General features: G+C 46.4%; 1 protein-coding gene across 3 annotated transcripts in view; it reads right to left on the reverse strand.

The window, feature by feature from the left end:
- The window catches only part of CACNA1I (calcium voltage-gated channel subunit alpha1 I), a 1993092-nt gene that overhangs the window by 251042 nt on the left and 1725229 nt on the right, over nucleotides 1-16821 (reverse strand). For all 3 annotated transcript variants that reach the window (XM_069652938.1, XM_069652937.1, XM_069652936.1), the window contains exons 16-20: nucleotides 9601-9791; nucleotides 5334-5768; nucleotides 2647-2747; nucleotides 1654-1777; nucleotides 1167-1235 (exon numbers count right to left, since the gene is read on the reverse strand). In XM_069652938.1, the coding sequence (XP_069509039.1) occupies nucleotides 1167-1235; nucleotides 1654-1777; nucleotides 2647-2747; nucleotides 5334-5768; nucleotides 9601-9791 (920 nt within the window). The remainder of the gene's footprint in view (nucleotides 1-1166; nucleotides 1236-1653; nucleotides 1778-2646; nucleotides 2748-5333; nucleotides 5769-9600; nucleotides 9792-16821) is intronic.

Below are 16821 nucleotides of genomic sequence, written 5' to 3' on the forward strand. Positions count from 1 at the left end.
TAATGAGAGCCTCAAACCTCACCTTTCAACACAGCACAGTCTGGTGTCTAGTTAACACACTAGTGGGTTAATTCATGGCCATTTCAGATATTTAGGGGCATATCAATATTATAACGTGTGGAGAAATTCTGAATGTAAATCTGAACTAGTACAAACACAAGCCCATTTCGATACATTACAAATTCCTGATTATTTGAAGAGATTTGGATCTGGCATTGCAACCTTTTCCAGTAGTGCCATCCATCACATCCGCAGCTGCCATTCATTTCAGAGCTTCTCCTTTTTACAGATCAATACAAAATACAGGAACTTCTGGGGTGTTAACTCTGCAGGGACGCTGGCATAACATCATCCTCAAACATCATCAGCACATCACACAACCTTAGAAGTGCCAGTAGATGAGAGAACTGTAGCCAGCAGGTTTTGTGGGGATTAAAATGTGTACACTTTGTTGTAAAAAAGAAACATGATTTGCAAGCAGTAAAAGTGTTGTACTGCCTAGTTTGCAAAACATGTGGAACGGGCCATTTCATGTCCTGTTAGGCTGTTAGCAATGTGGGATAGACTATTCACACTGGCATGTTGTACCAAGATGAGTTTGCATGTGGCTGGTCCATTTTTGTAATGGCATTGGCGGGATAATAAACACTGGTTTTGGAGCTTGCCTACAACAATACCAGTGTTTATGATTAATTCAAAATCTTACATCCATCACATTTTCATTTTAATCTGCCTCTCTAAGAGAGAGGGTCTGACCAGACATGTGTACCTTGGTTGTTGTAGCCTATGAGCCAAAGTTGCAACTCAATGGGAAGGCCCAACAAGGTCAAAACCTGTTAGTGGTTGTTTATGTTCCTGTGTTGAGGAGACATGGGCCAGCAGTTCAATATGGACTTCTCCCTTTGGTGGCAGGGCCAAATCTGATCTGCATGTGGCTAATGATTTGAAGGGTTGCCAAAGTCAATGCCAGTGGTTATGATTCCACCCTTCCCTTTTTTTTGTGTTGTTGTTTTCCTAGGAACATAATACATAATCTCACTGAAGGATTTTAGACTCGTGTGAAAGGGGAACTTCTGCATGCAGGCCTGGAAATGGGATGGGGGATAGAGATAAGGTGGTAAAAAATGGAGGACAATGATCAGTGGAAGGCCTTTGAAGCCTCTTACCTTCAGGGTCATCTCTGCCACAAAGATGGCAGTGAAGATGTAGTTGGAGACACTTAGGAACACCCTCTCCTGAAGAAGAAGGAGAAGCAGAGTGTCAACAGAATCATATCTCCTCCAAAGTATCTGTGGCTGCTAGAGAGACTATCCAGATAATCATGGCTCCTCCAAAGAATATGTGGCTGCTAGAGAGACTATCCACAAAGAGATATGCCTGAAAGGCATTCTTCTCTCCTAATCGAGCATATGCATCAACAGCCGAGTAAAATACTAAAATGTAACACCAACCATTTGTACAGTGGAAATCAGGAACTCAAAACAGGACATTTGGCGCATTATTGATTAATCTGCCATTGTAAGGCTTAAAAACAATGATTCAGTCCACTCAGTGCTTGAGTTTCAAAAGTCTCCCTCCCCTGTCCACTTCATGCAACGATTTCCCCAGAAACTACTGTACAGATGTTCTCTGAAGTCCCCCCTCCTGCCCTACCGTGCTCCTCTGCTCAATTTGGGGCCTCTCCAGGGCGATGGTGATGCAGTTGAGGAAGATGAAGGCCAGGACCACATAGTCAAAGAGTCGGTGAGCGATAATCGTCTGGCACATCATGCGGAACCTGAGACACAAGAGGGAGACCATTAAAAGAGGAGACGTGATGGACATTTAGGGGTAACGGCCGAGCTGCAAAGATATAAGGACATGGGGTGATCCTTGGAACGTGGGGTGGACTACGCAGAGTAAACATTTATGAGGGAGGTCATTAATGAGCAATTCTGAAAGTGAAGGAACAGTGTTTGTCTGGGTTTGGGGTTGAAAGAACGAGTGACACATGTTTGAGGGAGAAAAGACAGAAGATTATTTTTTCGAAATAACCTTTGGTCTTTTCTCCCCTGAACCTTTGTGACTTGGCCAAACCCCTGCCCACACGCCCAACACACCTCCGCCACACCCCCATCTCCCTACTTACCTTGCCTCCGACTCGCTGGTCCCTGCAACGCCTGTTCCCTTTCACTTATGTGATCGGGAACCAGCGCCGCATGGTCCTTTCCTTTTTTTTTGTCAGTTGAAATATACTGTATAGTATAGTGAGCAGGGGTGGGGATGCACTTTTCCTGCACTGCTCAATTATATTTTTTGGTGGATTTACTGCCAAGTGAATCCACCCATTTTCATAGGAAAAGTGGCAGACTCACCTCCAGCTTGTTTCTGGAGGTAAATCCTCCAGTTTACCTCCACAAATCATCACTAGACCGAAATTAGTGGACACATCATAGGTCAGACAGAGCAATGTGAGCAGCAGGTGTCAGATAGGAGTGGTGGGCAGGAGCTGTGACTTATTACTTGGTCAGCTGCTTCCGTCTACGTGTGGACATGACCAAGAATAGTGCAGGTCAGAGAACTGCAATACAGGAGCATCGGTACAGGGAACATGAATCTGGAGGGCCGTTCCTCTCCCATACACAACCATACACAACCTGGACGTACTTGTTCTGGGGTGAGAAAAGGAAGATGGACCAATCTTCTCGCACCTCGCACCAATCCGGACGATAGACCTCGATCATCTTTCGGATTCGGAAACACAAACTCTGGTGAGAGAGGGAGAGAAAGTAGACTTCAATGAGTTCATCACGGCCAGGGTATATAGGTCAAAGTTTGACATTATGACACTTTTGAGCCAACTGCCAATCCTGAAATCACTCCCTTCTTGGCGATCTGCGCAGAGCTCATTGTATGTTAGTACAGCATGCCAGTCCTACTGAAGAACCTAAACATGTGTCATCTTAGTGATCTGCATTCTGGAGGTGTTTCGATGTTTTTCACTATGGCTACCATGATTCCTCGCCATTCAATTTGCTAGCTAGGGTTTTGGGGGTTGTGGTCCGAACTATTTGGAGAGCCAAAAGTCATGGACCCTTGGACTAGATGGTCAAAACATTGGAATTGACAATATGTCTTCATAGTTTGGTTTCATTTGTTGGAATAATCTAAACTCTTCTTTAAAACCACCTTTTATAAGATTTTTTCTCTAGACGTTGGGGCAAACTCCCTGCTTTGGTTTTGAAATGACTGGTGCTTAGGGGTTTACCTTAAAGAAGGGGAGTTGGGCGGCATCAGATGTGGGTTACCATGAATATTATCAAAGATACTAGAGACCAATGTCCAGACTGCTGAATTTATGTTTTATAAGAAAATAGCTCTTTGTTCACACAACTAATCGGACTAAGATTATATACAAAGTAAAAATAATGATATCCAAAGAGAACTATATTTCAGTACCCCTCAAAGAATCACAGCGATGATATGCTACAATCAGGTCAGGCTTCATGTAGTAGTCTTGATATCTGGAGCCTCTGCCAATAGACTGTCTTTTCGTGGTCTGTATTTTTGGGTCACTGAGCTGGTGGTCGGTGATAAGACGTCAGCTCTTTGGTGAAGACAGTTGGGCAGGACACCACTCTGAAGGGCTTGTTGTCATGGGATTCTGCCTGCATCTCCCATCCACCATTAATGGGGACTCTAGGGCTCTATGGGCAAAGACGGGTGTCCGGATGTGCCAGTAGATGTTCTTGGAGATTATGGCAATGATAGTGGTGCACCAGGAACCAGCATTGAATCTCTTTCTTTGATCGGGCGTCAGTTCCTACGTTCACAGTTGCTTTCTTGCCACAAGAGAGTAGAGGGCATCACATCATGGCTGTCCACTTCTCGCTTAACCTGAGTTAATCTCTGCATCGATGAGAGGTGAAAGGTCTTCAGCAGCCAAGTCTAATGCAACTGCGCATTATCTTTGTCAACTAAGTGGCAGGCATACTCTGATTCTGACAATTGCGGGGTGGTAATCACTTGTCTCTTCTGAAGAGGAGATGTGCCCCACACCCATGATTTCATCCTTGAAGAAGTTGTAGTGAAAGTCCCAAAGGTCCTGCTTCAGATGTATCCATAGCCTCCTCTGCAACTGTTTAATCAGCATGTAGTTCTCACCAGGGCTCGATCACAAGACTTCTTATGGTTAATGGTGGAAAGCCTCCCAGAGCCTATGGAGAACCTTGTCTGAGGTGGGGAGTTGAATGTGTGCACTGTGCTTACATTGAAACATACATGATTCTTGGCAACCGTGGCCATGCTTCATCATTGAAGCGTTGTGGCCTTTCTCTTGCAGGGATTGTCGGTGGCACAGGGATGTGGACTCCATCGGGAAAGTCAGACAGTGACAAACCATCTCCATAGCTGATCGGGTTCGATTCTGCAACTGGCAGGCCACAACCGTGATCATATATGACCCTATCTGGATTTCTAGCAATAATTTGTAGAAGCAATGTCTGGCTTCCAGTGACACCTTCATTTGTAGAGGGGTGGCTGGTAGGAATTTCCCCTGGACATAGCCATGGCTGTCCCCGGAAACTGAGCGCACCGCCAACAAACATGTACTCTCTCAATGTAAGTCAAGCAAAGTTACTTGTCTTATGAAAAGGGGGTGCATAGTGTAACCCCGCCAGATGCCCTGAGTTTCCGTGGGGGCTCATCATTAACTTCCACACTGCCCTGCGTGGCAACTCCCTCATTCGAACCCAACTACCTGATTCCTCATCACCTAAGCTATACACCTCAATATCGAGCAATGTTCTGGGCTAGCACCTGTCTTCATGAATATCTACCAGAATGGCTGTCCAGGTTATCCTTCAAGTTCTGATGAGTACATGACATGGGCCTGGTCCCATCAGCTCTGGCTGGTTGGAATGAAAGAACGGCTTCAATATAGGAGACTTGAAGTAAGGGGCATGTCCGAGAGAAATGACCAGAGACCTTTTATTCAGTGAATACATGTTAGAAGAGCAAAATGCCACACAGGAACCAAAAGAGGCGCTGATCCTACCTGAGAGACATACAATGGGTAGAAAGAGTTAGGGTTAAACCTTTTAATCTTGTTAATTCTTAGGCATCATTAGGGCCCATTCATTCCTTCCGCAGTAGCTTTCTGTGGCACTTAAGACATTAGTTGATGTTATCAATTATTTGAAAAAGCTTTAGAGCGCATTGTATTAAAGGGCGCAAGATATTTTTTGCAACTCATGGCAAGTTGCATATTAGTGTTACCCTTCATCGGGGCCCCAAAGCAGTCTTTGGCCACTGCAAATCCCTCTAGAGAAGGCCTACCTCTCTCCAATACTCACATAGTCCATTTCCTCCTCTTCCTCTCCTTTGTCTTTCCTACTGTTCATCTTTGGAAAGACATCTTTGGCGATGTTAGGTGTCTTCCCATTGCAGTCGTGGTGGTCACCAGAAGATCCGCCACCCTTAGATGTTGCTCGGTGACCTGCCCGGGTGGGTGGAGTGTCAGTCGCATCAGAAGACCCTTTGGTGTCCAGAGACTGGGCCCTCTGGTGCATGACGCTGCAAGCCCTACGAAGGCGCCCACCGTCTCGCATCAGTTGTTCTTCCTCCTCTGCCAGCCGCCGGCGTTCTCCAGACAGCAGGGATTCATGCTCGGCCGATGGTGGCCGGGGCTTTAGACTGGGGTGTCGCCCTAGACTATTCCAACTTGATCGTCGGCTACTCCAGGTTCCGTTGCGACCCCAGGCACCAAAGTGAGAGGTTCGAGAAGCAACCTGTGAAAGAAAGATAGGTTAATAATGATGCATACAAATCCTGACCTGCAATAACCCATTAAAATCCACAGGTATCCTACAGAAGTACCTTAATAGTGACTTGCAGAATCACCATATCTTCATACTGAAACCCCCACATGGCAATGTCAATACACTGAGTGTAACTGGGAGCACTCTGCTATTCCTGAACGGATATCCACACACAGCTGTGCCTGTGCACCTCAGTCCTTACCTACAGATCCCCTGTTACTTCAGTACATCGGTCACCATACAGCTCAGAAGATACACCATTATCCTGGCCAGATATACCCTCTGCTAATTTAGCACAGCACCCTGCAAACAAATTTGCCAATGCTTTTCAATGGTGACTTGTAGGATCCCTGCAATACGGATACCGCAACAGACACTCAAGTCCTACAAATGAACCTCTGCCCTGATCTGCGACACCGTCTGCTGCTCTAGTACTTGTGCCCCCCACAAACACACAGCTCTGTGGATGTTCCCCGGTCTCCATCTTCCGGCACTCAGTGCTATTCTATTAGTGGAGGCCACAAGAACATCACTTCAGATACACCTCAATCAGGCAATGTAGTCCCTTCTGCTTTTCCAATACCAAAACAAAACTCTCTTGATGTACCTCATTTTTTTACTTTACTAGTACTGAGAACTGTGCGGCCTTTTAACCACCAAGGGGCTGCTAGCAAATAGTGAAGGAATGCCCTTCACTGAAAGAGGCCACGCGTTTGCCTGGATCTTCAGTGGAAAGGATGATGAGTTACTAGTGACCACACCGGTCCCTATAGTGTAGCCTGACCACAAGGTGCTACAGGTTCTTTGCAATTTACTGCACCAGCTCTTCCCATCAACCTGCTGTGATACATTCAGCTTGAAGGTATTCTTGGAAAAACATAGAAACTTCAAACCTGTTAATATTCTCTCACCCTTAATGACCACTTACTGTACCCTCTGAGCATCATTACACCTTTTGGCTTGTGTCAATCCAGAATAAATACTTTGCTACGAAAGCCAGCAAAGTCTCAGAAAGGTACTCACCGGGGGGTAGTTTACATATATTTAGGCGTGAACCAAAACCAAAAAATAGTGTTGAGATGGTTTGGGGGCACAGCTAGGATCCAGCAGATCGGACATACTGAGGCATCCACAAGCTTCGCAAGCAGAGGACCATCACACTAGAGAAGCCAAATAAGACCATTGCCATCCCAATGCAGCGGACCCCAAATCCTCCATCAATGTATGAACGATGTGGCTGCTGCACCCAAGATAGTGCCATGACAGGCTCATTGTGACTTCATCGGGACCTGCTTTATGCTCGCATACTATCGGAGATGTCTCTATGAAGAGTTATCCTAAAATGCTTGACTTTAATATCTGTGGCAGAACTCAACTCCCCAACTCAGCTGACTAAATGCTAGGACTCTCCGCTGCACCTTGTTCCAAGCTCAGTATTCATGGTGCTCTTCCCGGATCCATGGGGTCAAATGGGAACTTCTTACAAGGGCACTTGTGACAGCACTTCCTTAAATACTCCTACGGCGTCGCAGTGAAACTATCCCTGTTTTTCTTATGTACCTTCCCCACCAGCTTTTTGCAAAGAACAATGAGCCGAACTCTGCAAAGCATTGTAGAGCAGTACAATGTCCTGGACTCAACCCAGGTGATGTTTAACCCTATGCTTGGGACTGTGTTGGTGGTGCTGTCCATTCTGTATGACTTACCGCAAGCCTGATATCAGCGGTGGTGGAGTGCTGATTCATTAAGATCTCCCGGGTGACTTCAGCTACATCGACCACACCTGTTTTTCTCAAATGTCTTTATCAGTTGGACATTTGCCAGCTTGCCCTGCAAGAAATTAGCTGGTTCTACCAAACAGAAACATATCATTTCTATCCCTCTTTTTGAGGTCATCTTTATATAAGGTAAATTGTGGTGTTCCTTAGGGTTCGCCCTCTGACATATCCATGCTTTGATTGTTACCTCCTTCCATGGTCCATGTGATTCATCAGTTTGGCATTCACTTCTACCACAATGCATGGACACTTTATGGCAGTGGAAACGTAGCCCTTCTACAGGGATGGCTCACCCTCTCTAGTTGCCTGTTGGCAACAGGTTCCCTGGTGGCATAGCCATACAGTCAAAATGAATGCCGACAAAATAGAGACTTTGAAGCTTCAGAGCTGATGTCTTAGCCTGGCCCAGGTATGTGGACCCCAGTCCTGGAACATCAGAGCCTGCCACAGACCAAGAGCCAAGTGCATTGCTAGAGCTATCTGTGAGCCTTAATGGAAAAGGTGTGGACCGAGGAACGTTACAGAGCTGTGTGTTTGGTTTTGTTATGGTTCATCAGTTAAACCTATCCAAGTCCATATGGCTTCTTGGCCAATTACAACCACAGGAAAAAAATCACTCCACGTGAACAGAGAAGGCTTTTTCACATATTCCAAGAGAAAAGGTGGCCCTCCACTTAGCGAATTGACAGGAGTAGAAGGCTCAGCCACCCCTGCTCTGCATCCTTGTTGAGAACCCAGTGTGTTCCAAAGCATGAGAAAATAGCTCAGGAGGTAATGTGCCTGCAGCAGACAAAAACAAGTAATATGACCCAGTGGGGAGTGGGCTTGCAATATTGAAACATAGGTTACAATTCCTGCGCTCCAACTTTCTCCTTTTGCCAAAATGCGGCCCTTTAGATTGAGTAAAAGTGAGAGATGTTACTAAAGAACGTGACTATGTTCTTTAACCAAAATGCCTCAGTCTGTGGCAGCATAAATATTTCTCCCAACATTAGAGAGTTGAAAAAAGAGGAATATTTGTGTAAAAACGACAAGGAGATACACGTTTAGAATTTTGAAACTTTGGACAAAATGGATGTAAAAGTGAAACAAATAAGTCATATAAACAGGCACGTGCCAATTAAAGGTCTGAAAATCAGCACTGTCCCCTCCCTATAGGGTCAGCCGAGAACCATGGAGGAGTCAGCATTCCCTGGATATTTTCACCTGATGTCTTTTACTATGCCACAAAACACCAGAAACATGCCCCACCAGATAAAGAAAGATACATACTATTTATTATTGAAAGAGATTTTTCAAATGCCTCACCCCCACTCAATAGCACAGGCATGTCTTTAGCATCCCAAATGTTTGCATTAAGTAGCCCTTCAGCAGTCAGCAGGGGCTAACTGATGTAATCACTCCTTCTGTGTTTCAGTGCCTTGCTGGAGCTAGAAGGCTAAAGAAGACTGGCAGGCCCTAAAGGAACATTTCAGAGTACAAGTAGACTTTTGGTCTAGTCTTAGTTACTTGGGCCCGGCTCAACAAGCGACACATATGAATGCACACAAATACAAATTGTGCTGCTATTGAGCTTGTCTGATAAGGTGTTCCTTTCATGGTTTACACCATCATTTTATGTAACCAACAAAGAAAAGACATGCAACAAAGAATTGATATACATATTTTAAAGTGTGTTTTTCATTTACAAAGTGTTTTACTTGTCTACATAACGTAATTTACTTGTACAACTATTTGGTATTCGGACGAATACTTAAATCTACTATTTGTTACACCCCCTAATGGAAATACAACACAGGAGGTCATAACAAAAAAGCAATGATTCGAAATTAAACAAAAGTGCAACAAAAAACTTAAGTAAGCCAAAGTGAGATAACGAAGCAAAGCTCGAAAAAAAGACAGGCAATTCATGGTTAAAAGAACAAAACAAAAGAAACCGAAATGAAAAAAGGAAACTACTGATAATACGGTGCAAGAAACAGCAAAAGGGAAATGAAAGGTAAAATGGAGGCATAAATGCTCACCTGTGACCTGGGGTCATAGTTACCACGGCCCAGGGACATCACGCTGCTCTTCCTGGATCCGGAGCCCACCAGGTCCCGCTGCAGCGAGGTCTTGGAGGAGTTCATGAGCCCGGTGAGAACAGGTGGGTGTGGTGGGAGGCTGGGGTCCAAGTGCCCATTGGGGGTCATCGGAACTGCGCAGATCTTTGGATCTAAGAGACCAATCAGAGTGAAGAGATTGAGACAACGAAGCAAATGGATCTGCCAATTGGAAGCAAGGGCCAACACGTGGGTAGGGGTGGTGCGAGCACCCTGGCTGTGGCTGCAGGTTTATAGACAAGGCACTTCAGTGCATGGTCTCCAGGTGCTCTCTCGATCTGAAAGCAAAGGGGTCGGTCTGATCAGTGGGGAGAGAGGGAAAATGCAAGATAGCCTTGCTGTTATGTTGATGCGTGCAGACCGGAAATACCCTGAGCCCTGTGTGCGTGTCACTTTCTAGGTGTTTTCTGTCCGGAGAGTGTGCCTGTGGTGCTGGGCTGCATTGGTCGGGGCTGTGGTATTTAAGCAGGGGTGGACTGAGAACCAAAAATGGCCCTGTAAATGTTTTTCAAAGTGGTCCCATATTACTGCATGTGAGCAAATTTAGCGAGCAAGCCTAACCGATCTAAGTAGGATTTGGGGCATTCTCCACCCAATAACAATTCAGACGAATAGGTTCCAACTGGTGGATTTTCAAGCACATTTGTCATTATGTAGGGATTAAAATTAAACATAACAAAACTTCTGACATAAAATATGTTTGAAAAAAGAGGAAGAAAATACTGGAAGCTTTAAAAAAACATTCTTTGCTTCAAGTGGATGTGGGGAATGAGGGCAGATGGAAGGTGGCGGGGTGACTGGAAGGGAGGGCAAGAGGTGCCAAAAACCAGGGTATCCACAAAAACCAGGACATTTCCAGAAGTCCCTGTAGGCCGGTCCACCACTGTACGTAAGTCAGGAGTAGAGTTCTGATGTTTGATGTCTTCTGGGAGGCGTGTCCAGTTGCCATGTGTGGGTGACTTAGTATGCATGTTGTGTGTTGGAAGATAGAACTTGTGTTAGTGAGGGGAGAATTTAGAGGCCACGATGGGCAGATAGGTGAGAGGCACGGACAATCCTGAAACCACATATATGATAGCAAACTAAAACAGGGTATAAACAGGCATAACAAAGGATAAACATTTTCACAAAGCATTACACATGACAAGGGCATACAAAGACATAACAGTGCAGTGTCCGCCCTGCAGTCCTACCACTGACCTCAAGCAGACAGGTCCCAGTTGACTTTTACACATTGCCACCCACAGTCAAACTCTCTCTTTCTCCCTCCCTCCCCCGCTCATCGATACATTGTATGTACCCTGTCTGCAACAAGGATCTGGGAATTGGCAGACGAGGGAAGGGGACAGCCTGGAGACTCCACTCATTACCACAAGCTAAAGGGTGGGAAGGGCTGTGTTGGAGGCAGTTTTCAGAGCGGGACTTCTGGATGGTGCACGCAATTCCAGGACCATCCAACACGCGAGGACTAGCGGCAGGCCAAAGCCTGCTCTGTAGTGTTGGCAAGTAAAATAAGCCATATGAGTCAAATTCCAATTATTTATTTAGTTTTATGAGGCGCTATTCCAGGCTCCAACGAGCATCAGATAGTCTACAAGACATAGGGCCTCATTACGAGGTAGGAGGTAGCCATGGTGCTGGCTACCCCCTTACCACATTCCGGGTCCGGGTTCCCGAAATAGGGAATTACAGGGTCAATCCAACCTTGGAGGACCCGGTAAATCCCCCATTCCGGGAACCATTCCCCATTCCCATTCGAGCCCCCATAGGGCTTTATGGAAGGGACCCGCTAAGGAACCTCGGAATAGGGTGTTAAGGGATTACCGGCACCGGTGTCCTTACAGGTGCCGGTAATCCCTTACCACCTACCTCGTAATGAGGCTCATAGCTTAGCTACACATACACAATCAAGATTAATCCTTTGGCTATAGGACACATTTGGTAAATGGAAAGGTAGGAGCTGATGAAATTGATAAAGCCGGAGAGGTAGAGATAAAATGTTACATAGATAGGATAGAAGTGGAGCGGGACCTTAGGGCGCTGAGGCGGGATCTGCATGCTAGAGGCAACGCCATAAGCAGGAAGAGGATGGGGGATGGGAAGTAGAAGAGCAAAGGACATGCACTCCGAGAGGACAGACAATGTGAGGGGTAAACAACAAAACGACCCCCAACTCCTTGACTATGGCCCCCTGCCAGCTAATACAAAGGTATGAGCAATGAATTCAGCAACCCATTTTACAGACACTGCGTTTAGTTGGAACAATAAGTGGAAAATGAGGTTCTCTTTGGTGTGCGACACCTGGGCCCAGCATATGGTCGAACTGCGGTGGTCAAACGGGCACGATGCAAGGCATGCTCTTGCAAGAGTGGCATGCAGTCTGGACACAGTATATACTGAAGGCCTGGTTCACGAAGAGTTGTTCTGGAGCAAATGAGATACCCAAAAGCCTCTCTGATTTCCACCCAGAACCTTACACCTGATGCAGGCTCTGTGTGCCCGCCCAGTGCAAGGAAGCAGGCCGAAATCTGACTGCCCATCTTTGACGATCAGGCTCAAAGTGCCTTGTGCAGGGGTCTGGAACCTGTGGCTCTCCAGATGTTTTGGACTACAATCCCCATGATCCATCACCATTGGCAATGCTGCCAAGGATGGGTGCGGGTTGTGGTCCAAAACATCTGGAGAGCAAAAGGTTGCAGACCCCTAACTCTAGTGTGGAGCAGGAGCCGTGCAGGGGGCTTGTTTTGGTGCCTTTGGGGGCCACAGAGACTGACCTGGGGCACCAGTCAATCCTTTTCACTACTTTATGGGTGCTATTGTTGGGCGCATCGGGATCTGAAAGGAGTCACGGCAAAAAGCGGAGGTGCCCGCCAATGGGGCAGTTGCAGTAGTAGAGAGCTGCTTGGTAGCACCAACTAGTCTAGACGTCAGGTGGGATCATAACTAGCTTCATAGATTGGACAGAACCAGAAGCCACAGCCATCAGAGTGCGGCCAAAACTGGAGTGACCAGCGGTTACACTGGATGTAAGGTTTTGATGGACCTGTAGGGTACTCAATCATGAATAGTACAAGTGTCTGTCCCAGATTGCATCAAAGGGGCTCCACAAGGTCCCCTCAAGCCTGGTGGCAAGTGACAAGAGCTTCTCTCCAGAATTATGGCTGTTTCCTAACCATTCAATGACAGACGTCATTTCCCCAAAATGCCAGGGGTAGCGGAAGTGACATCACAGGGCCCTTGACCTCTGATGGCATCACAGGAAGTGATGTCATTTGACCTCACCCTGAAGTGACATCACGGGAAGTGATAGAACACAACCTTTCACCCCTTGACAAAACAGGAAGTAGCATCACATTGCATTGTTCCTAAGTACACTGCGATAAATATGGTTACAATATCACTATAATGTGATATACATTTCATAGAAGAATGAATCACCATATGTATCATTAATATCAGTGTGTATAGGCCCATATTACTAATTTACTGTGAATGCAAGCAGACGTCCAAGGCAAAATGGTAATGATTTGTTATTATACAGCACTTAACACTTAAGAACTGTATATAGAACAAATATACATGCAATATCACCCAACCTGGGTTGGTCCTCATTTATACACATCAGTAGGATGAAAGGCTGAGTTGGCCTTGCTGGGATTCGAACCTGCAACCTGCAGATCACACACACGTTGCAGCAGTGAGCACTCAACCCCTGAGCTATTTTACAGGCTATAGCTATCTTACCAGCTACAGTAAAATGAGCAGTTACATGTCTGAAGGTTCTCAAAGTCAGAAAGCAAATTACACTCTGTAGTGGATACCATTAAACTGATAACTGAGATGTAACAGCAGGCCAGTTCATCTGCAGGTCTGGTGCAAATTGGCCACATGTCAAGTCTGCGTGGATCTACTTTTCGGGCTTCGGTTTGTCAAAATACATACCATTGGGAGGGTTCATAACTGTGTATTAAAGAATTTAGAGTAGCGCAGGGAATGCAGTGCACTCACACGCCATCTCGTACTCTGGGCACTCGTCACCTCATACATGCAAAGAAACATCCCGAACGGCATGCCATGGAGATAGGAAAGATAGGCGCATTGCAACACAAAGTTAATTGTGGCACAATGAAATCAAGGACCACTTTATGTGCGGTGGTCAAACATTTCTGCACTGTACACAAGCTGTTAGGCACAAGGATTTTGTCAAGTGACCGAGAACACAGAGATGGAATGTCTTGTGATGATCATAACAGAGACAACAGCAGAAGAAAAAAAAATGCTATAACTGCAACCTGCGAAAAGCAAAATACATAGGGCCTCATTACGAGTCAGGTGGAATGGGTTAACGGGCTCCGCTAATGGTGGCGGTCCCGTTAACACCATTCCGCCTGATTACGTGGTCCCCTCGCGGGACCCCGGAAGGACGCCTGGTAAAACCAGGCATCGTTACCGGGTCCCGCGAGGGGAAGAGGCAGCTAACAATGGGCCGGTCATAATCGGCCCGTTGTTAGCTCCCGCTCCCATTCCCATTGAGCCCTATGCGGGCTCAATGGGAATGGGGAAGGTCCGGGTCCCCAGAGGGAGGAATTACCGGGCCCTCGGAACTCGGAATGGCCCGGTAATTCCCCATTCAGGGAACCTGGTAAAGGAGCCCGGTTTGGCGGCAGCCATGGAGCTAAGAGCTCCATGGCTGCCGCCAAACTCGTAATGAGGCCCATAGAGTTTTTGTCTGCATGGTGAATTTGAGGTGTTTACGAACAGCCTAAATCAGACTAAGGGCCTCATTACGACCCCGGCGCTAAACCATGGTGCTATTAGCACCATGGTCCATGCCGGGGTCCGCCATGGTGAATGGCGGAATTACCGCCCCATTCCGAGGTTGGCGGGGCGGTAATTCCCCATTCACCATGGGCCCTTCCCCATTCCCATTTTTGCCCCATAGGGCTAAATGGGAATGGGGAAGGCGCTAAGTACGGTGCCGCAAATTGCGGCACCGTACTTAGCACCAAGGTCCCTTTGCGGCACCCTACTTTAACGGCTGGCAAAACCAGCTGTTAAGGTCGGGTCCCACAAAGGGACCTCATAATTAGGCGCTAATAGGTTAACGGCGCCGCAGCCTTTTGCGGTGCCATTAACCCATTAGTGCCTGGGTCGTAATGAGGCCCTAAATCAGTGAGTCACCCCATGAAGTGTGCTTAAAATAAACCTTTAATGAGTCTAGCGATTATTGTATAGAGTTCCAGAAAGAATATTTGTTATTCCTATTCTTTCTTATTTAGGGTCATTGCTAAATGTGGGACACTTGTGTAACCCCCTGGTTTCTTAAGAGATCTGAACAAGAAAGCCAGCCACTCCAGAAACAAAGAGCCACATGGCACTGGACACAGCACAGGAGCATCCTTTAAAAAAATAAAAGTATTTTTTTTAGAGGTGGCAAGGGTGGCCACAGGCCTAGTCAGGGGTACATCAGGCGACCCCCAAATGACATCCCTGCATTCAACTTTCTCTTTTAATAAGACACGCTGGTTGCGGCCCTTCTGTGTGCAAACCACATTGCAGAATCGCGTTTGCCTCAGTGTGCAGTTACTGATGTGTGCAATTGATTATGTGTGAGCATTTAGTGTGATAGAGTATACCTGGGCAGTCGATACAGGCCGGGCCGAGCGCTCCCCTCCTCCTCCCAGAGCCTTTACAATACATGTAGAGAAGTGCTTTACAGACGGTGGCAGTGCATGTAGTCAGACAGATCATTGGAAGAGGGGATTATCTCCCGCTTGTGCACGGGGCAGCAGCAGGCCGCGGAGCATGCTCTGACTCTCCCCGGCAATACAGGACCATAAAGGGAGGCACGTTTCGCCTATCTGAGCACACTTTCCCACCAGAGCCTCCACACATCTCATACATCCGTCATACACCTCACCTACACGTGTTCTTCATCACGAATACGTCCCTTTGAGGGATGTTTCTGACAAATTCATGGTTGCTCGAAACAATTCAAAAGTTCTTCAGAGAGCCGGGCTCTCCTTTGCCCAGACCATCAAGAAATGCTCCCATTAGCACATAATGATATGACGTGCTGAAATAGCAGTTCATGCTGGATTCCTTCCACCTCTAAGCGCTGCTCTTATCAGATATACCCTATCTGACTAACCTAGCACTTGCCACTTGCTGGCTGCAGTACCACTGTTTATCGCCTTTATCTATTTATTTATTTTACTTATTGATATTTATTCTGTTCTCTCCTCTGTTCCGCAGTTTCCACTTCTCCCCCTTCCATGCACTTTCCCCCTTTTCCCTTTCCCATGCACTTGCGCATTTCTTAATGTCACTGGGGCTAGTGAGATCGCTTTTTTTTGCTCTCCCCTGTTTCCCCTTGCTTTGCCTGGTCGCGCTCTGAAACACCTCTGTATGAGCGTGATATAAATAAAATATAATTTCATTTAATAACAGGCATTATTATTAACCAATTCCTTGTATGATGAATGGCTGAGATGGCCCTTCAAAGCACTCCAGTTCTGTAGAGACACAGAGCCCCCTCAAGTAACCAGAGTAACGTGTGTATGAATTTTGGGTAGGTCGCCTTGTGTTCGTGCTCCTCATTGAAGGCATCATCGAGCATAGTTCCGGAGTTCAGTTTGAATCCACTCACTCAAGACTCTCTTATTAGCATTGTGAATGGGCTAAAACCTACAGTATGTGCCGGCAATGAATGCCCTGCAACTACCATTAAGGATTCCATTCACTGCCTCGCACCTTTCTTTACCAGCATTGTCAATTCATCCTTCCTTAACTCATTTGTTCCAGAGAGTTTCCAGGAAGTCTGGATTACTCCGGTACTGAAGAAACCTGTTTTTGACCCAGGGGTTGTTGGTAATTACAGACCTATCACAAATGTTCAGTTCTTACTGAGAATTCTCGAGAAGGTTGCAAACTTGCAGCTCGAATGCTATATTGAGAAACATTATCAACTAAGTACCCGTCAGGACGGATTCCGTTCCATGCATGGTACAGAGACAACATGTTAGACCTGCAAGCTAATTTAGCTCAAAATTGTTGACAACGGCAGGATTGCACTACTTATGTTGTTAGAGCTCTTGGTCGCATTTGACTTGGTTGCTCATTCTCTGTTGCTTGAGAGACTAG

The sequence above is a fragment of the Ambystoma mexicanum genome, chromosome 3q (assembly GCF_040938575.1).
Source record: "Ambystoma mexicanum isolate Mex_15411 chromosome 3q, UKY_AmexF1_1, whole genome shotgun sequence".
Lineage (NCBI taxonomy): Eukaryota > Metazoa > Chordata > Amphibia > Caudata > Ambystomatidae > Ambystoma > Ambystoma mexicanum.